This window comes from Bufo bufo (genome assembly GCF_905171765.1).
Source record: "Bufo bufo chromosome 4 unlocalized genomic scaffold, aBufBuf1.1 SUPER_4_unloc_1, whole genome shotgun sequence".
In the NCBI taxonomy this organism is placed as follows: Eukaryota; Metazoa; Chordata; class Amphibia; order Anura; family Bufonidae; genus Bufo; species Bufo bufo.
This window is the reverse complement of record NW_024399991.1, coordinates 1-22,782: the sequence shown is the minus strand read 5'-3', so window position 1 is coordinate 22,782 and position 22,782 is coordinate 1. Positions and strand designations below refer to the sequence as shown.

At 52.8% G+C, this 22,782-nt stretch overlaps 2 protein-coding genes across 3 annotated transcripts; both read left to right on the top strand.

Moving 5' to 3' along the window:
• The first annotated feature begins 1,044 nt into the window (after positions 1-1,044).
• LOC120982838 (E3 ubiquitin-protein ligase rnf8-B-like) lies at positions 1,045-16,841 on the top strand. 2 transcript variants are annotated; one of them, XM_040413023.1, is made up of 8 exons: positions 1,045-1,336; positions 2,965-3,090; positions 8,195-8,857; positions 9,736-9,798; positions 14,276-14,365; positions 14,441-14,548; positions 14,619-14,823; positions 16,259-16,841. In XM_040413023.1, the coding sequence occupies exons 1-8, from the start codon at positions 1,238-1,240 to the stop codon at positions 16,498-16,500; spliced, it is 1,596 nt and encodes a 531-aa protein (XP_040268957.1). In that variant the 5' UTR covers positions 1,045-1,237; the 3' UTR covers positions 16,501-16,841. The 2 variants fall into 2 exon arrangements, with proteins under 2 accessions (XP_040268957.1, XP_040268958.1); XM_040413024.1 differs by having other exon boundaries at positions 14,619-14,830; positions 16,259-16,412.
• A 2,827-nt stretch (positions 16,842-19,668) lies between these two features.
• Positions 19,669-22,619, top strand: LOC120982837 (alpha-1,6-mannosyl-glycoprotein 2-beta-N-acetylglucosaminyltransferase-like). Its single transcript, XM_040413022.1, has 2 exons — positions 19,669-20,085; positions 20,191-22,619. Exon 2 carries the CDS (start codon positions 20,303-20,305, stop codon positions 21,557-21,559), a length of 1,257 nt encoding a protein of 418 aa, XP_040268956.1. The 5' UTR covers positions 19,669-20,085; positions 20,191-20,302; the 3' UTR covers positions 21,560-22,619.
• Positions 22,620-22,782: the final 163 nt, after the last annotated feature.

Sequence of the window (22,782 nt, the reverse complement as noted above, 5' to 3'; positions counted from 1 at the left end):
GGATCCAACCATCCAGAGTTACTTTTTCTTTTCTTTTTCTGGCTTTGTTGTGACGCTCTTCACCGATTTCTGTGAGCCCATGTGTCGACCCCCCGGTCCTCCTCGGGTCTTTCCTCACTACAATATACCTGTTTATATGACAATGTGATTGTGTTTATTTAATAAAGAGATTTTTGTACTTATAATTGGAGCCGTAGTTCTATTGTTAGGGTATCGACCCCTGTATAATTATGTACCCGGATACCCCTTAGTTATATGATCCCGGCGGGGTCATATAACTAAGGGGTATCCGGGTACATAATTATACAGGGGTAATATAACTCAGGAGGCCTATCAGGCATTATACGGTGGTAATATAGCTTACATTACCCCTGTATAATGTCCAATGACAGCCCACCTCAGTTATATTACCCTTGTATAATGTACCCTGATACTCCCCAGTTATATTACCCCTGTGTAATGTACCCTGATACCCCTATATAATATAACTAAGGGGTATCAGGGTGCATTATACAGGGGTAACATAACTGAGGAGTGGTATCCTATCAGGGACGTAATACAGGAGTAATGTAAGCTATATTACCCCTTTATAATGTCTGATAGCCCTCAGTTATATTACCCCGGCGCCAGGGGCGTAGCTGCAGGGGAAGCGGCTGCTTTAGTATTTTTCAGTAGTATGATTAGCTGGTGAAAACTATTAGTGCCCCCCATTTTTGACTGTGTATCTTCTGTGCCCCCCTATATATTGAGTCCCCACTGTTAAGTAAGAGGGAAGAAAAATGAAAACGCAAAAAAAAAACTCCGGTATCCTAAGGGTTAAGGACCGCTCACTGCAGCTTTTTGTATTAATTGCGATAAAGTCTCCTGAAAATTCATTAAAAAACATAAAAAAATACAAATGATGTGAATAAGAAACCTGCTACAGCCTCAGTGAGGAGGAGGCCGGACGTCACAGCCATGAGAGAAGGAGGTGTGCCTGTGACGTCAGCGCCCGCGGAGCTGTGCCTGTGACGTCAGCGCCCTAATGCTGGGTTACTACTGGTTTCGTTCGACATTCGGCTACTCTTGCCTGCAGCGAGTCTGTAGGGCGCACACGCTGATTGGTCCGCCTGGTTGATTACAGGTGACCGCTGTCGGCGCTCGATTACAACTGACTGAATCTATGCTCGGCATGTGATTAGTCCGGGCTTGTTGTTGATTTCTCCCTCCGATAGGCCGCGGATGACAGGCGGTAAAGATGGAGGACACCGGGGACGGGATGAGCGGCGGCACGTGCTGGTGTCTGCGGAGACTGGGATCAAGCCGGGACATATTACTACTGCCTGAGGGGGAGGAGGTGAGGAAAGCAGCGCCCTATACATAACACCCGGGTGTATACGAGCCTTCAGCGGCCTGATGTTATCTGCCAGTATTCACACAGTGTGGAGGACAAGCGTATGGGATGAGTGCGTCTTCCTGGGGACAGCAGCCATGTCCCGCCCCCCATATGGTGTGCGCCCCCTGCCCCGCACGCCCCCATATAGTGTGCGCCCCCCTGCCCCCCATATGGTGTGCGCCCCCTGCCCCGCACGCTCCCCCGTATGGTGTGCGCCCCCTGCCCCGCACGCCCCCCATATGGTGTGCGCCCCCTGCCCCACACGCCCCCCGTATGGTGTGCGCCCCCTGCCCCGCACGCCCCCCGTATGGTGTGCGCCCCCTGCCCCGCACGCCCCTCGTATGGTATGCGCCCCCTGCCCCGCACGCCCCCCATATGGTATGCGCCCCCTGCCCCGCACGCTCCCCCGTATGGTATGCGCCCCCTGCCCCGCACGCTCCCCACGCCCCCCGTATGGTATGCGCCCCCTGCCCCGCACGCTCCCCCCGTATGGTATGCGCCCCCTGCCCCGCACGCTCCCCCCGTATGGTATGCGCCCCCTGCCCCGCACGCTCCCTCGTATGGTGTGCGCCCCCTGGCCCGCACGCCCCTCGTATGGTGTGCGCCCCCTGGCCCGCACGCCCCTCGTATGGTGTGCGCCCCCTGGCCCGCACGCCCCCCGTATGGTGTGCGCCCCCTGGCCCGCACGCTCCCCCGTATGGTATGCGCCCCCTGCCCCGCACGCTCCCCCGTATGGTATGCGCCCCCTGCCCCGCACGCTCCCACGTATGGTATGCGCCCCCTGCCCCGCACGCTCCCCCGTATGGTATGCGCCCCCTGCCCCGCACGCTCCCCCGTATGGTATGCGCCCCCTGCCCCGCACGCTCCCCCGTATGGTATGCGCCCCCTGCCCCGCACGCTCCCCCGTATGGTATGCGCCCCCTGCCCCGCACGCTCCCCCGTATGGTATGCGCCCCCTGCCCCGCACGCTCCCCCGTATGGTATGCGCCCCCTGCCCCGCACGCTCCCCCGTATGGTATGCGCCCCCTGCCCCGCACGCTCCCCCGTATGGTATGCGCCCCCTGCCCCGCACGCTCCCCCGTATGGTATGCGCCCCCTGCCCCGCACGCTCCCCCGTATGGTATGCGCCCCCTGCCCCGCACGCTCCCCCGTATGGTATGCGCCCCCTGCCCCGCACGCTCCCCCGTATGGTATGCGCCCCCTGCCCCGCACGCTCCCCCGTATGGTATGCGCCCCCTGCCCCGCACGCTCCCCCGTATGGTATGCGCCCCCTGCCCCGCACGCTCCCCCGTATGGTATGCGCCCCCTGCCCCGCACGCTCCCCCGTATGGTATGCGCCCCCTGCCCCGCACGCTCCCCCGTATGGTATGCGCCCCCTGCCCCGCACGCTCCCCCGTATGGTATGCGCCCCCTGCCCCACACGCCCCCCTGTATCATACGTAGCTCCTGCCCCTCTCCGCAGACCCGTCCTGGGATACATGATGTGTGGCGTCTCTGAAAACCCTCCTCCATCCAGATCCGCGGTATTAACCCTTCACTGATCAGGACGCCTCATCCTTATACCGCCTATAACTGTCTCTTTTCTTCAGGTGACCTTGGGCAGAGCGTTCACCACGTACCAGCTGCAGTCCACCCTGTGCCCCCTCATGGTCTCCCGGGTGCACTGCATCTTCAAGCAGAACGCAGAGGGTCAGTGGACCATCACCGACAACAACGTAAGTCTGACAACAGGGAGTTATTTCAGCGCAGGAGCAGCAGGATGTAGTGCAGGTGACTGGTCCTGTGCGGTGGACCCGCTGACTAGGGTGAGGTTGGTCGGCCACCTTATGTGTCAGGGGAGAGAGAGGGATCAGGCAGGACAGGGGGCCGGTCAGAGGTAGAGGACCCCATAGAGATGGTGGAGGTGGTCTTTACTGCCCCTCCCCCACTGTATACACGTCGGCTCCAACTGCAGGAGCTGCTGGGGCTTAGCAGATCAGCCCTGGTGTGTAATGCGCCCCCCAGGGTGTGATCTCAGGGGGGCAACCTGTAAAATAAAATAAAAAACTACAACTCCCATCATTCCCTGACAGCCTACAGCTATTATCCTACAGAAGGGCATCGTGGGAGTTGTAGTTTTACAACAGCTGGAGGGCCGCAGGTTGAGCGTCCCTGCCGAAGACTATCATTATAAAAATAGTGGTGTGACCTCAATGTAGCAGCGTAGTTGTGCCCTATGTGTCGTGTGGCCCCAGCCTAAAGCTGACCTACAGCAGTGAAGAGAAATGGCCGGGTTGTTATGGAAACCTGGAGTAAGGGTCCATTCACACGCCTGGATCCGCAATGCACTCGGCCCGCACCCCCCATAGAACTAACTATTCTTGTCCGCAATTGCGGACAATAATAGGACATGCTCTATTTTTTTTTTTTTTTCCGGAGCTGCGGACCAGAAGATCGGGCCCGTGGTTTGGAAATGCGAATGTGGACAGCGCACTATGTGCTCTCCGCATCCATGCAGTCCCCATAGAGAATGAATGGGTCCGCACCCGTTCCGCAGAATTGCGGACAACACTTGCGGATGTGTGAATGGAGTCTAAAACTGTGTGTATGTGGAGACTAAGGGCCTGCGAGCTTCTATTGGGTCATGTGACCAGGCTTCTATTGGCTAATGCATTTTTTTGGGAATATCTCAGAAACGGTTCGTGCTAGAGAGCAGAGACCCCACAAGATTTCTTTCCAGGTAGCAAGGGATGTGTATAGCAAGTGCCGTAGAAATCCATGGTTGCGTTTTTGAGTGATCGCAGAACATACACACATATACATATATATATATACAGTGCTGCCCATAATTATTCATACCCCTGGCAAATTTTGACTTAAAGTTGACTTTTGTGTGCCTTATCTGGAGAAGTGGCGTCCTCCTTGGTCATGAGACATTGCCACCAGCAGAGCCCAGATCCACCAGGACGGCCTTGGTGGGGATCCTTGGATTCTAACCATCCTCCTGGCAGCACAGGGGTCACTTGTGGCCTCCGACCGCGTCCTCTGAGGTTTTCCACAGTGCGGAACATCTTGTATTTTTTAATAATACTTTGCACTGTAGCCACTGGAACTTGAAGACATTTAGAAATGGCCGTGTAGCCCTTTCCTGACTTGTGCGCAGCCGCAGGTCCTCGCTGAGCTCCTTGGTCTTTGCCATGACTGTCCACAAACCAGCTGCAGAGAGCTGCTGATCTTCACCTGTTGAGTTGATTAAAACAGCTGTTCCCAATTAATCAGGGTAATTAGGAGGCTTCAGAGCAGCTTGGACTGTTTGGAATGGTGGAGAACTTTTGATGTTCCCACAGACTGTGACACTTTGTGAAGGGTAGGAATAGTTTTGGACTGGACACTTTTTACTCAAATGTAAATAAAAGCTGAGAAATGTTTTTTCCCCACATTAATGCCTCTTGTACATCGTCTTATTATCTTTTGGGAGACACCGATGTCATTTCCCGTCAAAAAATTACTTGCTGGTTGAATAAAAATAACTTTAAGTCAAAATTTGCCAGGAGTATGAATAATTATGGGCAGCACTGTAGATGTAGATTTACCTGTAGCCTGTGCTATATATCCCCGAGGTTCACGAGGTGCGACACTAGATGGCGCCAGACGTCCCTAATAGAATCAGTGGAGAAAACTCCGTCAGTAAGACTTCAGCCTCCTAACACCTTAAAGGGAACCTGTCACCGGGATTTTGTGTATAGAGCTGAGGACATGGGCTGCTAGATGGCCGCCAGCACATCCGCAATACCCAGTCCCCATAGCTCTGTGTGCTTTTATTGTGTAAAAAACACGATTTGATCCATATGCAAATTAACCTGAGATGAGTCCTGTACGTGAGATGAGTCAGGGACAGGTTAATTTGCATATGTATCAAATTGTGTTTTTTTTACACAATAAAAGCACACAGAGCTATGGGGACTGGGTATTGCGGATGTGCTAGCGGCCATCTAGCAGCCCATGTCCTCGGCTCTATACACAAAATCCCGGTGACAGGTTCCCTTTAAGGCTACGTTCACACTCGCGTTTTGGGCGGATCCGTCATGGATCTGCAAAGACGGATCCGTTGCAATAATAGAACCGTATGTGTCTGTTTGTATTATCTGTAACATAGCCAAGGCGGATCCGTCATGAACTTCATTGAAAGTCAGTGGAGGACGGATCCGTTTTCTATTGTGTCAGTGAAAACGGATCCGTCCCCATTGACTTACATTGGGGGTGAGGACGGATCAGTTTCGTCAAGCGGACAGCAAAACGCTGCAGGCGGCCTCCAGAGCGGAATGGAGGCGGAACGGAGGCAAACTGATGCATTCTGAGCGGATCCTTTTCCATTCAGAATGCATTAGGGCAAAACTGATCCGTTTTTGGACCGCGTGTGAGAACCCTGAACGGATCTCGCAAACGGAAAGCCAAAACGCCAGTGTGAAAGTAGCCTGACCCTCCTGATTTTTCTTGTTGTGTTTTTTGTTTAGGAACCATTTTGGGGTAAATATATTGCATTAAATAACTAGTAAGCACTAGTTGAGAAAGGGAAGAATCAATAGTCAGTGTGAACCCGCAGGGGGCAGCAGAGGGTTACCCGGCACCAGGGGATAGCAGCAGAGGGTTAGAGGGCGCCAGCAGGGGGCAGCAGAGGGTTACCCGGGCGCCAGCAGGGGGCAGTAGAGGGCGCCAGCAGGGGGCAGCGGAGGGTTACCGGGCGCCAGCAGGGGGCAGCGGAGGGTTACCGGGCGCCAGCAGGGGGCAGCGGAGGGTTACCGGGCGCCAGCAGGGGGCAGCGGAGGGTTACCGGGCGCCAGCAGGGGGCAGCGGAGGGTTAGAGGGCACCAGCAGGGGGCAGCGGAGGGTTAGAGGGCGCCAGCAGGGGGCAGCGGAGGGTTACCGGGCGCCAGCAGGGGGCAGCGGAGGGTTACCGGGCGACAGCAAGGGGCAGCGGAGGGTTACCGGGCGCCAGCAGGGGGCAGCGGAGGGTTACCGGGTGCCAGCAGGGGGCAGCGGAGGGTTACCGGGTGCCAGCAGGGGGCAGTGGAGGGTTACCGGGTGCCAGCAGGGGGCAGTGGAGGGTTACCGGGTGCCAGCAGGGGGCAGTGGAGGAAGAATTGAATTTCCGTTGATCTGATTCCTCACTTGTTAATGAGATACAAAGAGTTGCTGCGTGAGACCCAAAAAAAATAAATAGGAAGGGGGGCATTTTTCTATAGTTTTTCTATATCCGATGACTGTACAGATCATAGTGGAGAGAAAACACTTCTTCTCAAAGCAAAAAATTCGGGCACCCGAGCTGTGCTGCAAAAATCCAGGAATTTATTTTTAATGGATTTTTCAATAAAAGATGATTTTTAGTAGCACAGCTCGGGTGGCCGAATTTTTTGCTTAATTTGAGAAGTGTTGAACCTGTTGCCAAACCAGCGTTTCCTGGACACCGAGCGCGGACGCTGCCTGTGGGTGCGCGAATACAGCGTAAAGGGCTGAGCGGGAAACGGGCGCTTCTTGGTTTGCTTTTAGTAGAGAAACCACTTCCCAAATCGCCAGAGCAGCATCTATGTGTATGCAGGACGGGCAGAGAATGCTGGGAGATGTCAGCTCTGAAGCTGCGGAGCAGTGACTGACTGCACCAGCAGAATAGTGAGTGCAGCTCTGGAGTATAATACAGGATGTAACTCAGGATCAGTACAGGATAAGTAATGTATGTACACAGTGACTGCACCAGCAGAATAGTGAGTGCAGCTCTGGAGTATAATACAGGATGTAACTCAGGATCAGTACAGGATAAGTAATGTATGTACACAGTGACTGCACCAGCAGAATAGTGAGTGCAGCTCTGGAGTATAATACAGGATGTTACTCAGGATCAGTACAGGATAAGTAATGTATGTACACAGTGACTGCACCAGCAGAATAGTGAGTGCAGCTCTGGAGTATAATACAGGATGTAACTCAGGATCAGGATAAGTAATGTATGTACACAGTGACTGCACCAGCAGAATAGTGAGTGCAGCTCTGGAGTATAATACAGGATGTAACTCAGGATCAGTACAGGATAAGTAATGTATGTACACAGTGACTCCACCAGCAGAATAGTGAGTGCAGCTCTGGAGTATAATACAGGATGTAACTGAGGATCAGTACAGGATAAGTAATGTAATGTATGTACACAGTGACTGCACCAGCAGAATAGTGAGTGCGGCTCTGGAGTATAATACAGGATGTAACTAATGATCAGTACAGGATAAGTAATGTATGTACACAGTGACTCCACCAGCAGAATAGTGAGTGCAGCTCTGGATCAGTACAGGATAAGTAATGTAATGTATGTACACAGTGACTGCACCAGCAGAATAGTGAGTGCAGCTCTGCAGTATAATACCTCAGGATCAGTACAGGATAAGTAATGTATGTACACTGTGACTGCACCAGCAGAATAGTGAGTGCAGCTCTGGAGTATAATACAGGATCAGTAATGCTGTGTTCACACTAGTTGGATCCCTGATGAATATAAATGCTGCGGATCTGATGAACAGTATCTTGACTGTTTGTGTGGAGTCTTTGGGTGCGATCTAGTGCAGGTAAATAACATCCCCTTATATAAAGGTTGTCACGTTCCGCTGGTATTATAACCACAAACCCTATATAATGCTGTGGGTGACGCTGCTCCGTGACTAGTATCCGGTAGCAGCTGGCTGACTTGCTGTGGGCCACCTCCGCCTGCCGCTGGATTGCTTGCACTGTGGGTCTCCTGCAGCCTGGAATCGGGGTCATTCTTGTTGGAGGAGGTTCTGATTGTCTTCTCTCTTGCAGAGCCTCAATGGCGTTTTCCTCAATAAACAGAAGCTGGAGCCTCAGAAGCCCTACGTCGTGACCAGAGGGAGCTGCGTCCAGGTGGGGGTGGCTCTACCCAACACAGAACAGGCCGAGTTTGAATATGAACTGGTTCAGGAAAATCTAGAACAGATCCGACCGCATTTGACTCCGCAGTCGGGGAAGAGAAAGTCGACCAGAACCAAACGTAAGCTGAACTGTGAGGACTCTGAGGCCTCTGGGACGGAGGGCACCTCCGGCACCTCCAGGGCCAAAATCCACCGGGTCTCGAAAGACTGCAGAGAGCCAACCAGGTCCCGTAAGACTGAGATGGCCAAGCAGCCCACAGTGAAAGTGGAGGCTGTGGTGGATTTGGAGAGCTCCATGGACGCTGATATGATGGCCCCCTCTCAAACACCGTCTCAGAGCAATTTCCATTTGACCAAAATGAGACAGTCTATTGTAGAACTTAGGGACCTAAATGCTCAGGTCCAGGAGAAGCTGAAGATCCCTGAGCAGAGCGGCTCCACGGGCAGCAGACAACCAGCGTCCACACAGCAGCAGCTCCAGGACCTTCAGAAGGAGCTGTGCAGTAAACATGAGGAGCATCTCCAGAGGGTCAGTGAGCTGAAGAAGGTCTTCCAGGAGGAGCAAGGAAGCACGGTACGGATGACCGCCAATGACCCTGTGCTCAGTCTTCTGTTGTAGAGACTGGATTTCTGTACGTGGGGTCAGCCGCGCTACAGCATGCCCATATGTGCAGGTCCCGTCCTGGCAGGCTAGTCCTCCTGGTGCCGGCTCAGGAGCTGTTCCCACACTAGTGACATCCAAAATATGTACCTAAATCCCCTGCTGCAATGTCCGGACATTTAACCTTTTTAAATTCTATTCAGTAGCAACCACAGAATGTCAGAGATTCGGGGGATGGGCCCCTATTTATTTGCTCATCGGTGTCCCCGTGACATGATTGTGGGGTGCCGATGTGCAGCCTTTTGTTAAAGGGGTTATCCCATGAACGCTCCGGAGCAGGCACTATCTTTAAAGACCCAATATCCGCCATACATGTGTGGCAGATGTCATGAAGGGGTTAAAGTGGCCCCTCCTGAAGGCACAGATAGTCTGGGGCTAAAGGGGTTCTCCGGGTAAAGGTAATGATGACCTATCCTAAGCCATACTTATCTGAGCCCTCGTCAGTGCCGTGCATCGTGTAGTGCAGCTCAGCTCCATTGACTTCCGCGGGATGTCACATGACCTAGGAAGAGGCCTAAGCGCTCAGAGCTCCGGCCTCTTTTAACAGCTGATCGGCAGGGATCCCGGGTGTCGGACCCCCGCTGATACTGGTGATCTACCCTGAAGATCATCAATAGTAGTTCCAGGAGAACCCCTTTAACCACTCGCCCATCTGAAGGCCCGGTATCGCCCTCATTTGGCTTTCCGCCTTGTTGCAGAGGATTTCCTCTGTATGTAATGAGGCTGTGCTGTGGGATGTGGGGGTCTCCAGTGTTTGGGGTCAAATTAACTTTGTCTCCTTCTGATCACAGGGGAAACCATCGCAGGCAGAAGAGGAGCCTCTGGGGGAGCAGCTGGCGCAGGCGCTGAAAGAGGTGACGTCAAGATCTAGATATCTGTGCTGTCTGAGGAATGTGGTAACACTGAGTAATATTGTATGAGGGCGCAGTGATTATAGAAGGTGGAGCTCTGGGTCTGTAGTAATATTGTATGAGGGCGCAGTGATTGTCGGTGGAGCTCTGGGTCAGTAGTAATATTGTATGAGGGCGCAGTGATTATAGAAGGTGGAGCTCTGGGTCAGTAGTAATATTGTATGAGGGCGCAGTGATTGTAGGTGGAGCTCTGGGTCAGTAGTAATATTGTATGAGGGCGCAGTGATTATAGAAGGTGGAGCTCTGGGTCAGTAGTAATATTGTATGAGGGCGCAGTGATTATAGAAGGTGGAGCTCTGGGTCAGTAGTAATATTGTATGAGGGCGCAGTAATTGTCGGTGGAGCTTTGGGTCAGTAGTAGTATTGTATGAGGGCGCAGTGATTGTCGGTGGAGCTCTGGGTCAGTAGTAGTATTGTATGAGGGCGCAGTGATTGTAGGTGGAGCTCTGGGTCAGTAGTAATATTATATGAGGGCGCAGTGATTATAGAAGGTGGAGCTCTGGGTCTGTGGTAATATTGTATGAGGGCGCAGTGATTGTAGGTGAAGCTCTGGGTCAGTAGTAGTATTGTATGAGGGCGCAGTGATTGTCGGTGGAGCTCTGGGTCAGTAGTAATATTGTATGAGGGTGCAGTGATTGTCGGTGGAGCTCTGGGTCTGTAGTAATATTGTATGAGGGCGCAGTGATTGTCGGTGGAGCTCTGGGTCAGTAGTAATATTGTATGAGGGCGCAGTGATTGTCGGTGGAGCTCTGGGTCAGTAGTAGTATTGTATGAGGGCGCAGTGATTATAGAAGGTGGAGCTCTGGGTCAGTAGTAATATTGTATGAGGGCGCAGTGATTGTCGGTGGAGCTCTGGGTCAGTAGTAATATTGTATGAGGGCGCAGTGATTGTAGGTGGAGCTCTGGGTCAGTAGTAATATTGTATGAGGGCGCAGTGATTATAGAAGGTGGAGCTCTGGGTCAGTAGTAATATTGTATGAGGGCGCAGTAATTGTCGGTGGAGCTTTGGGTCAGTAGTAGTATTGTATGAGGGCGCAGTGATTGTCGGTGGAGCTCTGGGTCAGTAGTAATATTGTATGAGGGCGCAGTGATTATAGAAGGTGGAGCTCTGGGTCTGTGGTAATATTGTATGAGGGCGCAGTGATTGTAGGTGGAGCTCTGGGTCAGTAGTAGTATTGTATGAGGGCGCAGTGATTGTCGGTGGAGCTCTGGGTCTGTGGTAATATTGTATGAGGGCGCAGTGATTGTCGGTGGAGCTCTGGGTCTGTGGTAATATTGTATGAGGGCGCAGTGATTGTCGGTGGAGCTCTGGGTCTGTGGTAATATTGTATGAGGGCGCAGTGATTGTCGGTGGAGCTCTGGGTCTGTGGTAATATTGTATGAGGGCGCAGTGATTGTCGGTGGAGCTCTGGGTCTGTGGGAATATTGTATGAGGGCGCAGTGATTGTCGGTGGAGCTCTGGGTCAGTAGTAATATTGTATGAGGGTGCAGTGATTGTCGGTGGAGCTCTGGGTCTGTGGTAATATTGTATGAGGGCGCAGTGATTGTCGGTGGAGCTCTGGGTCAGTAGTAATATTGTATGAGGGCGCAGTGATTGTCGGTGGAGCTCTGGGTCTGTAGTAATATTGTATGAGGGCGCAGTGATTATAGAAGGTGGAGCTCTGGGTCAGTAGTAATATTGTATGAGGGCGCAGTGATTGTCGGTGGAGCTCTGGGTCAGTAGTAATATTGTATGAGGGCGCAGTGATTGTAGGTGGAGCTCTGGGTCAGTAGTAATATTGTATGAGGGCGCAGTGATTATAGAAGGTGGAGCTCTGGGTCAGTAGTAATATTGTATGAGGGCGCAGTAATTGTCGGTGGAGCTTTGGGTCAGTAGTAATATTGTATGAGGGCGCAGTGATTGTCGGTGGAGCTCTGGGTCAGTAGTAATATTGTATGAGGGCGCAGTGATTGTAGGTGGAGCTCTGGGTCAGTGGTAATATTGTATGAGGGCGCAGTGATTATAGGTGGAGCTCTGGGTCAGTAGTAGTATTGTATGAGGGCGCAGTGATTGTAGGTGGAGCTCTGGGTCAGTAGTAATATTGTATGAGGGCTCAGTGATTGTAGGTGGAGCTCTGGGTCAGTAGTAGTATTGTATGAGGGCGCAGTGATTGTCGGTGGAGCTCTGGGTCAGTAGTAATATTGTATGAGGGCGCAGTGATTGTCGGTGGAGCTCTGGGTCAGTGGTAATATTGTATGAGGGCGCAGTGATTATAGAAGGTGGAGCTCTGGGTCAGTAGTAATATTGTATGAGGGCGCAGTAATTGTCGGTGGAGCTTTGGGTCAGTAGTAGTATTGTATGAGGGCGCAGTAATTGTCGGTGGAGCTTTGGGTCAGTAGTAATATTGTATGAGGGCGCAGTAATTGTCGGTGGAGCTTTGGGTCAGTAGTAGTATTGTATGAGGGCGCAGTGATTGTAGGTGGAGCTCTGGGTCAGTAGTAATATTGTATGAGGGCGCAGTGATTGTAGGTGGAGCTCTGGGTCAGTAGTAATATTGTATGAGGGCGCAGTGATTGTAGGTGGAGCTCTGGGTCAGTAGTAATATTGTATGAGGGCGCAGTGATTGTCGGTGGAGCTCTGGGTCAGTAGTAGTATTGTATGAGGGCGCAGTGATTGTAGGTGGAGCTCTGGGTCAGTAGTAGTATTGTATGAGGGTGCAGTGATTGTAGGTGGAGCTCTGGGTCAGTAGTAATATTGTATGAGGGCGCAGTGATTATAGAAGGTGGAGCTCTGGGTCAGTAGTAATATTGTATGAGGGCGCAGTGATTATAGAAGGTGGAGCTCTGGGTCAGTAGTAATATTGTATGAGGGCGCAGTGATTGTCGGTGGAGCTTTGGGTCAGTAGTAGTATTGTATGAGGGCGCAGTGATTATAGAAGGTGGAGCTCTGGGTCTGGAGTAATATTGTATGAGGGCGCAGTGATTGTCGGTGGAGCTCTGGGTCAGTAGTAATATTGTATGAGGGCGCAGTGATTGTAGGTGGAGCTCTGGGTCAGTAGTAGTATTGTATGAGGGCGCAGTGATTGTAGGTGGAGCTCTGGGTCAGTAGTAATATTGTATGAGGGCGCAGTGATTGTAGGTGGAGCTCTGGGTCAGTAGTAGTATTGTATGAGGGCGCAGTGATTATAGAAGGTGGAGCTCTGGGTCAGTAGTAGTATTGTATGAGGGCGCAGTGATTGTAGGTGGAGCTCTGGGTCAGTGGTAATATTGTATGAGGGCGCAGTGATTGTAGGTGGAGCTCTGGGTCAGTAGTAATATTGTATGAGGGCGCAGTGATTGTAGGTGGAGCTCTGGGTCAGTAGTAATATTGTATGAGGGCGCAGTGATTGTAGGTGGAGCTCTGGGTCAGTAGTAATATTGTATGAGGGCGCAGTGATTGTAGGTGGAGCTCTGGGTCAGTAGTAATATTGTATGAGGGCGCAGTGATTGTAGGTGGAGCTCTGGGTCAGTAGTAGTATTGTATGAGGGCGCAGTGATTATAGAAGGTGGAGCTCTGGGTCAGTAGTAATATTGTATGAGGGCGCAGTGATTGTAGGTGGAGCTCTGGGTCAGTGGTAATATTGTATGAGGGCGCAGTGATTGTAGGTGGAGCTCTGGGTCAGTAGTAATATTGTATGAGGGCGCAGTGATTGTCGGTGGAGCTCTGGGTCAGTAGTAATATTGTATGAGGGCACAGTGATTATAGAAGGTGGAGCTCTGGGTTTGTAGTAATATTGAAAGAGGGCGCAGTGATTGTCGGTGGAGCTTTGGGTCAGTAGTAGTATTGTATGAGGGCGCAGTGATTATAGAAGGTGGAGCTCTGGGTCTGTAGTAATATTGTATGAGGGCGCAGTGATTGTCGGTGGAGCTTTGGGTCAGTAGTAGTATTGTATGAGGGCGCAGTGATTGTCGGTGGAGCTCTGGGTCAGTAGTAATATTGTATGATGGCGCAGTGATTATAGGTGGAGCTCAGGGTCAGTAGTAATATTGTATGAGGGCGCAGTGATTATAGAAGGTGGAGTTCTGGGTCTGTAGTAATATTGTATGAGGGCGCAGTGATTGTCGGTGGAGCTTTGGGTCAGTAGTAGTATTGTATGATTGTCGGTGGAGCTCTGGGTCAGTAGTAATATTGTATGAGGTCGCAGTGATTGTCGGTGGAGCTCTGGGTCAGTAGTAATATTGTATGAGGGCGCAGTGATTATAGAAGGTGGAGCTCTGGGTCAGTAGTAATATTGTATGAGGGCGCAGTGATTATAGGTGGAGCTCAGGGTCAGTAGTAATATTGTATGAGGGCGCAGTGATTGTAGGTGGAGCTCTGGGTCAGTAGTAGTATTTGAGGGATTTGCGGCGCCATATTTCCTGCTGGGTCGTCCTGATTTGAGATCCTCCGATGTCTTCTCAGCACTCGCTGCTCATGGAAGATCTGAACCGCAGTCGCCGGGATTTTGAACAAATAATTCAAGCAAAAAATAAAGAGCTACAGGAAACCAAGGTGCAGTATTGTGACGGCTCTGCTGGGGGTTGTAGTCCTTAGATTGTTGGATGTGACTTTCCTGCATTTTAACAGGAGGATAAGGAAAAGGTGGCCGCGCAGAAGGAGGAGGTCTTCAACCACATGAACGACGTCCTGGACAATGAGCTGCAGTGCATCATCTGCTCCGAGCACTTCATCGAGGTGAGGGGTCGCAGCGCGTGGCCGCGGTCAGAGTCCGGAACCAGTGTGTAACTGTCTACTGCCCCCACAGGCCGTGACCCTGAACTGCGCCCACAGCTTCTGCTGCTTCTGCATCCAGTCATGGAGAAAGAGAAAAGAAGAATGTCCCATCTGCCGGCAGGAGATAACGACCCAGACCCGTTCCCTCGTCCTGGACAATTGTATTAACCGCATGGTGGACAAACTGAGCCCCGAAATGCAGGACCGTCGCCTGGCTCTCATACTAGAGCGCAAAGGTGAGAGGTGGGTGACCCATACTCCAGCATCCGGCGACTGAGGCTTCCAGGAGACCGGCACTATAAGAGATCCACCGCCACATTCCCAGTGATGGCACCGCTGATCTCTAGTGATAGGCGGCATCCTCAGTGGTGGCACCGCTGATCTCTAGTGATAGGCAGATTCGCAGTAATGGCACCGCTGATCTCTAGTGATAGGCTGCATCCTCAGTGATGTCATCGCTGATCTCTAGTGATAGGCAGATTCCCAGTGATGGCACCGCTGATCTCTAGTGAATGGATAGGCGGCATTCTCAGTGGTGGCATCGCTGATCTCTAGTGATAAGCGGCATTCCCAGTGATGACACCGCTGATCTCTAGTGATAGGCTGCATTCCCAGTGATGGCACCACTGATCTCTGGTGATAGTCAGCATTCCCAGTGATGGCACCGCTGATCTCTAGTGATGGATAGGCGGCATTCTCAGTGATGGCACCGCTGATCTCTAGTGATAGGCGGCATTCCCAGTGATGGCACCGCTGATCTCTAGTGATGGATAGGCTGCATTCTCAGTGATGGCACTGCTGATCTCTAGTGATAGGCGGCATTCTCAGTGATGGCACCGCTGATCTCTAGTGATGGATAGGCTGCATTCTCAGTGATGGCACTGCTGATCTCTAGTGATAGGCGGCATTCTCAGTGATGGCACCGCTGATCTCTAGTGATGGATAGGCTACATTCTCAGTGATGGCACTGCTGATCTCTAGTGATAGGCTGCATTCTCAGTGATGCCACCGCTGATCTCTAGTGATAGGCGGCATTCTCAGTGATGTCACCACTGATCTCTAGTGATAGGCGGCATTCTCAGTGATGCCACCGCTGATCTCTAGTGAGCGTGGGTTCAGTGCGGGGAGGGGGGATGTGATCGCAAAGCAGTATATGTTCACTCTCTGTACTGATGATGAGGATGATTTTTCCTCCTGGTTCTGCCTCGTCTGTGGCTCCCGTTTCTTTTTGGGGCCCCGAAGTGCTGAGCTGAACCCTGCGCTGATGGGGTCTGTGTGGATTATAGAGGGGGGGGGACCCCATTATCTAGAGGCCTCCTGGGTGTACGGACTGGGCCGCTGATCTCTGAACTACCAGACACTGAGACGTTCTGCAGCATTATACCTCATCGTTGCTCAGATTTCTGCTTGCTGTCTGTGAATGGGAACATGCTTGACTACATCCAGAGGCTGACCCCAAGACTAAATCCTTCTCGCAGCTGAAGGTTTGTTACTAGCATGAAAGTTCCCATTCGCTGACAGCAGGTAGAGATCTTACCCTGTTGTGTACTGATGAGGGGAGGCGCAGCCCCTTTGTCCCGGGTGTCCCTAGCCCTTGGCTGTAGTCAGAGTAACCCTTTATGTTCCAGCCTGTGACCTGCGTTGTATAACCCCTTCTCGTCTGGTTTTCAGATCAGGCAGCAGAGACGCTCCTCCGCTCCATCCCGGTCTCCTCTGACAGCGAGGGCAGCCCCCTACCCTCTGACATCATCCTCTCCAGCAGCGAGGAAGCCGATGACCTGCTGCAGGAGGACATCTTGTGGGACAGCGAAGACTCGCACTACTCCTTCTCCGACGAGGACATCGAGGATCAGGGGGATCTCTTCTCCGACGACGATGATGACGACGACGACGACTTTTTCTTCATGATGTGATCCGTCCTCCTGGTCAGGGCCGCGGACTCGAGTCTCTGCCAGGCGGAGCATTAAAGTCTTGCCGCCGTCTGCTGGACTCCATGACAGTTGGTTGATTTGGTGGCTGTAGCTAAGAGGCGGCGTGCCCTGTGGTGGGAGGTTGTAGTATGTTCTGTATAGGATCGGGGTTACATGAAGAGCACCGTTGTTCAGTCACCCTGTGAGTAACCCCCTGTCCCCCCCTCAGTCATCCATGGGAAACTTTAGATGCGAGCCACAGCGGAGGAGGCTCTGATGTCACCAAAAAACTGCTGAATGTGACTGACAATTGCCTCGTCTTCTGTACCAGTAAACAGCGGGGGGGGAGAAATCAAGATGGGGGGGGGGGGGGACAGAAATCAAGATGCGGGGGGGGGGACAGAAATCAAGATGGGGTGCCGGTCATTGATTTACACCGTCCGGCAGCTCCTGGAGATGTCCAGCGTATCGTGTACTCTGCCATGCTTCCATCTGCTCACGTCTTTAAGGCATAGAGTTACAGTCTCTCCGCTATGCTTTACACTGCAGCTCAGTCCCACCATCTGATGGACGTCCCCATCGTTCATCCTCAGCTTGCCAACCACAGTTTTCAAAAACCAAACCTAAACCTTGTTTTCTCAGGGTGTGGGTGCTGGTTTTATTGGTGGTGGTGGGGGGGGGGGGGGTGGAGATGAGCGGCTCCAGTTGGAACCCCCTGTCCCCCCCCCTCCCTTTTTTTTTTTCTTATAGAATTGTGCTCTTGCCCTTTAAGCCGTTGGCTGTACAATGTGCCGGATGTAGCGCTGAGCTCTCCCATCATCCTCTGTTACTCGGTCAGTAATCGCAGCCCCGCGCCCTTGTGATGTCACCTCGGGCCCCTGCATCACTCGGCCTGTTCTACTGGTTCTGTGATTAACCCCGACTCTGCTGAACACCTGTAAAACGTTGCACTAAGAATTCCTTGTACTTTGGGCAGCGCCGGATTGAGAGACGTTTTACCATGTGCTTTATAGACCGGACCGTGCGTGCGCGGCCGCCCTGCGTTCGTTTCTTGTGCTCCCATAGAAATTAATGGAGGACGGCTGCGCATGCGCGATGCTTTCTCCCAAACTTTTGGCGTTCTGTCCCACCTCTATTTTATTTTTTTCTCTGTATATAATCGCAGTATGCTCTCGCTGTGCCATTTTTTTTTTTCTGATGTTTCCTAAAATGAGTGACTAAAAAAACACATAAAAAAAATTAAAAAAATAAGTCTGAATTTTGTATTGTGTCTTCACAATTATAAAAACAACCCCTGTGTGTGGCTGCAGGAGCTCTGGACTTCTGCGTCCTTTGTGGTAAGGTCTGGTGGGATTCCAGAATTATGAATGCAGCTCTAGAGGTAACTGGAAGCGCGGTGGCGGCCGCGGTTCTCCGGGGACATTACTTTGGATTTTCCTCTAAAACGCTGATGACGTTAAAGTTTATATATTTTTTTTGAACAGTGTAAATGTTTTATACTGAAAGCCACATTACAGTTTAATCCCCGCGGGGGTCGCAGGCTGTCCGCCCATGTGACCGCCGCCGCCCCCTGTATGTGCAGCACGAGACTCCAGAGTGGGCATGCTCGGCCATTGGCTTGTACCGGACGCCCCCGTTATTCCTGGCGATTTTTCATGGGCAGACCCTCAGGTTTGGGGACAAGCGCCTGATCGCTGGGGGTCCCACATCTCCCACCTGAATGGAGTGGTGGTCGGGAATGAGCGCCACTGCGCACTATGGACCATATGGGACTGAGAACTGCGACCATGAGAGGAGTGACCAGGGACCCCAGTGCGACGCTTATCCTCTGCATAGGGGGATACGATTTTGGATCTTGGCTCTGTACCTCGTACGATGCTCTGCGCTGAGGGCAACCGGGGCCCCACACCCGGGGCGTGCCGGGGGCCGTCACCCCAGTCTTTATAGAGTCATAAATGACTTCACCGCAGTATAATGAGACCGGGCGACGCCGCTTATCCTGGCTGATGACTGTAAAAGTGTCAGTGAGGGGCCCGACTCTGGTAACCTTGTTGTCAGGCCTCTTTCACACGAACGTTTTTTTTTTTTGCGTTCCGTTCATTTCAGTGGTTCTGCAAAAAAAAAACAATGTACTCCGTATGCGTTCCGTTTTTCTTTTTCGTTCAAAGATAGGACATGTCCTATTATTGCCCGTGAATACCGTTCTGTGGCTCCATTCAAGTCAATGGGTCTGCAAAAAAAAACGGAACACATACAGAATGTACTCCGTATGTCTAACGCATCCGTTCCGTTTTTGCAGAACCGTCTATTGAAAATTTTATGCCCAGCCCAATTTTTTCTATGTAATTATACGGAAAAACGGAACCGGAAACACTACTAAAAAAAAAAAAACGGACTATCCTGCTGTGGGGGCAGGGCGCTGGGGTCCAGGCTGGGTCTCATCCTCAGGCTCCGGCTCAGAAAGAGAAGCGGCAATCAGAGAGAATTATCTTTAGTCACTGGGCACAGGAGCTTACACTCTAAATTACCTATCACACCCATTATTACATAGGATGTGTCATAAGGTGCTCAGCACTTCATAGCCTGTACTCTCCCTAACACGATGATGAGGGTAGTAGTGAGTCGGGTAGTCACACTCTGCCATAAGACCCCAGGATTCTAGATGACACAAGGTGGTTGTAGTAATGGAAATGATGGGGGTGGGAGTTGTCCCTATTTCCGTGCACACAGGACCCCGGCGATTACAATGGGGGGGAGGGCACACCCCAATAATTCTTACATCACGTGTCTACCCCTCTAGGATGTGTTAACCCCTTATTCACCAACGTCTCATCAGGACGGCCCCCTATAAACAGTACGGGCTGAAGTCCTGGCACCCTTGCCCTTAGTAAACGTGGCCGTCCGCTCACTCAGCTCCATTTCTTATTGGTGAAAAGTTTACGCCGGACACTCCCCTTTGGGCGGTCCTGTGGCGCAGTGCGTCGTCAGTGCTGTGTGATTGGTTGGTTGGACGTGACGTCAGGCACCCCATGGCCGGGTAAAGTCCAGTCAGTCAGTTCAGGTGTTCAGTACCTGGAGGACGGAGGAGACCGAGAGGCTGAGGTGCCCGGGGAGGGGCAGGTACGGGGCCTGAGGGGTAGGTTTATGGGGCACAGGGGGTATATAGTGTGTGTAGGGCACAGGGGTATATAGCGGGGTGTGTAGGGCACAGAGGTATATAGTGAGGTGTGACTGTACAGGGGTATATAGTGGGGTGTGTAGGGCACAGGGGGTATATAGCGAGGTGTGTAGGGCACAGGGGTATATAGCGAGGTGTGTAGGGCACGGGGGTATATAGCGAGGTGTGTAGGGCACAGGGGTATATAGCGAGGTGTGTAGGGCACAGGGGTATATAGCGAGGTGTGTAGGGCACAGGGGTATATAGCGAGGTGTGTAGGGCACAGGGGTATATAGCGGGGTGTGTAGGGCACAGGGGTATATAGCGGGGTATATAGGGCACAGGGGTATATAGCGAGGTGTGTAGGGCACAGGGGTATATAGCGGGGTATATAGGGCACAGGGGTATATAGTGAGGTGTGTAGGGCACAGGTGTATATAGTGAGGTGTGTAGGGCACAGGGGTATATAGTGAGGTGTGTAGGGCACAGGGGGTGTGTAGGGCACAGGGGTATATAGCGGGGTATATAGGGAACAGGGGTATATACTGGGTGATGAGGGCTCGGGTGAGATAGTAGAGGGGCACAGTTGGCGTCTGGTGGCAGAGGGCTCAGTCCTGCATCCCCCCCAGTTGGCACCCAGCTCTTGCCATGCGGCTGACCCTACACAAGAAGAAGATCGCCGCCCTGCTGCTGCTCCTGGCCCTCGGCACCTGGCTGCTGCTCACATCTTCCCGCCTGGATGACCCGTCGCCCACAGAGCCGCCCAGCGAGAAGGATCCCTCCGGCTTCCAGCTGCCAAGTGGCGCTCCGCTACAGAGGAGACTGGCAGCCTACCGCAACAACCTCCGGCAGCCGATGCGCAATGCAGAGCGGTTTCCCGGTCCCCCTGAGCTGGTGCTGGTGGTGCAGGTCCGAGGAGGGCCGGGCAGCGGGTCCCGGCTGCAGCTGCTGGCTGAGTCTCTGCAGAGCGCTGGCCCGGGTGCCACTAGCCGCCTACTACTGGTGCTGAGCATGCAGCAGCCGTGCCCGGAGGCTGCCCGCGCCATGACGTCCATAAACTTCTGCCGGGTGCTGCCAGTCTACTTCCCATACAGCCTGAGCTTCTATCCAGATGAGTTTCCTGGCAGCGACCCTGCCGACTGCCCACGGGATATGCCCAAGGAGTCTGCCCTTCTCAAAGGCTGCAGCAATGCCAAGTACCCGGACAGCCACGGCCACTACCGAGAGGCTGCCTTCACCCAGGACAAGCACCACTGGTGGTGGAAGCTGCACTTCATATGGGAGAGGGTGCGGGAGGTGAGCGGGCACAGTGGGCATATCCTCTTCCTGGATGAGGGCAGCTACCTGTTCCCAGACTGGCTGCACGTCCTAAGGCTCATGCAGAAACAATGCCAAGAGGAAGGCTGCCACATGCTGAGCCTGGGTGGCACGGGTATCCCGGAGTCGTCACCTGACCCGCAGCACATGGAACTGAGCGGCTTTGTGGCCCCGCGGCACAGCGCCGCCATCGCAGTATCGAGAGAGACGTACTACCAGCTGATGGGGTGCCTGGCACAGTTCTGCACCTACGACGACTACAACTGGGACTGGAGCCTGCAGCACATCTCTGCCGCCTGCCTGGCACACCCACTCAAGGTGCTGTCTGCCCGCCTGCCGCGAGTTCTCACGCTCCCCGCCAAAGCTGAGGATGGTGGCATGTGCGGGCGCTACGGACCCTGCGCCAACACGGATGCCTCCTCCCAGGCTCTGCGGGCCAAGATCCGGCAACTGAGTGGCCAGCTCTTCCCGAAGGCCATCAGCATAGCCAGCCGGCAGCAGGAAATCCGCAACCCGCCGCCCATGAAGAACGGCGGCTGGGGGGACATCAGGGACCACACCCTGTGCCAGTCCTATGCCAGGCTCTAGTGCCATGTCTAATGCCCTTCGTTCCTGACAATAACTGAATGCGACCAAATCAACCCAAACCTTAAATTCCTCAGGGATTATTACAGCGATCTGGACCTGAGGGCGCGATCGTAGCGCTGCGCCATGTGGGCGTGTCAGGCGCTTGCCCCCCTTAGTTGCCTTGGTGACTGCTCGGAGCCGCCATCTTGGAGAAATTAGATGAACGGACATTATTATGGTGGGAAGTTCTCGCCCTCGTGGCGCCGCCCGGCCAGAGACTGGAATGCCCATCGTGTTGCCTTATCATGTATTACACCACTCATCTTTGAGCATGCTGGGAGTTGTAGTTCTTCAACATCTGTGTGCCTTACTTGTGACCCCACCCCTTGTCTGTTGGAGGCGGGGTCACAGCCTGACTACCCCCTCCCCCCTCCGCTCGTCTGTCCTCGCCCTCCGTTCACATTCCGCTCCACCGGTCTGCCAGCATTCTGGAGGCGACGGGTGCCTCATGCCTCAATCTGCACTTACCAAATGTCGGCGGTGCTGAGGCGTATGATACAGTGCGCCTCGCGCCTCGGTCCTGTAAGACTTAGAGAAACATGTTTACTGGGCGACTCCATTGATGTGTGAAACATGGTGCCTCATACCTCAGTCATGTCAGAGGTGCTGATTGACTCTTATTATGGGAGAAGCCACATACCAAATGCTGAGGTGTAAGGTAACATGTGCCTCACGCCTCCTCAGTCATGTCAGCAGCCATAACTGTTCATTGTTGCTACCAGCGAGGTTTCAGACACTGTCTGCCTCAGTCATGTCGGTGGCGGCCTCCGGTGACCATTCTCCAGGCGCTGCCGATACTTTTTAGCCATAATGTTACTCGGTGCCTCATTGATGTACTGCAGTGTTGGCTGGCGCCTCGCGCCTCGTGCCTCAATCATATGTCGATGCTGCGTGTATACTGCACATACCAAATGTCACCCGTTGGGGCGTGAGGTGCCGCGTGCCTCGCACCTCCATCTTGTAATGTTCTGTTATAATTAATATATTGTGATTGAAGGAAAGATAAAGTTTAATCTGACGACTCGTGTTTGGTGTGAATGTTTGTGCCTCGCTCGGGGGGGCGGTCACGGGTCCGGTGCTGCCATCACAGAACGCCTACGGGTTGTCACCCAGCTTTCTACAGAGCCGATAAGTAGAGGGACAATGAGCTGGTGCTAAGTGTCAGTCTTAACTGTTCTACCATT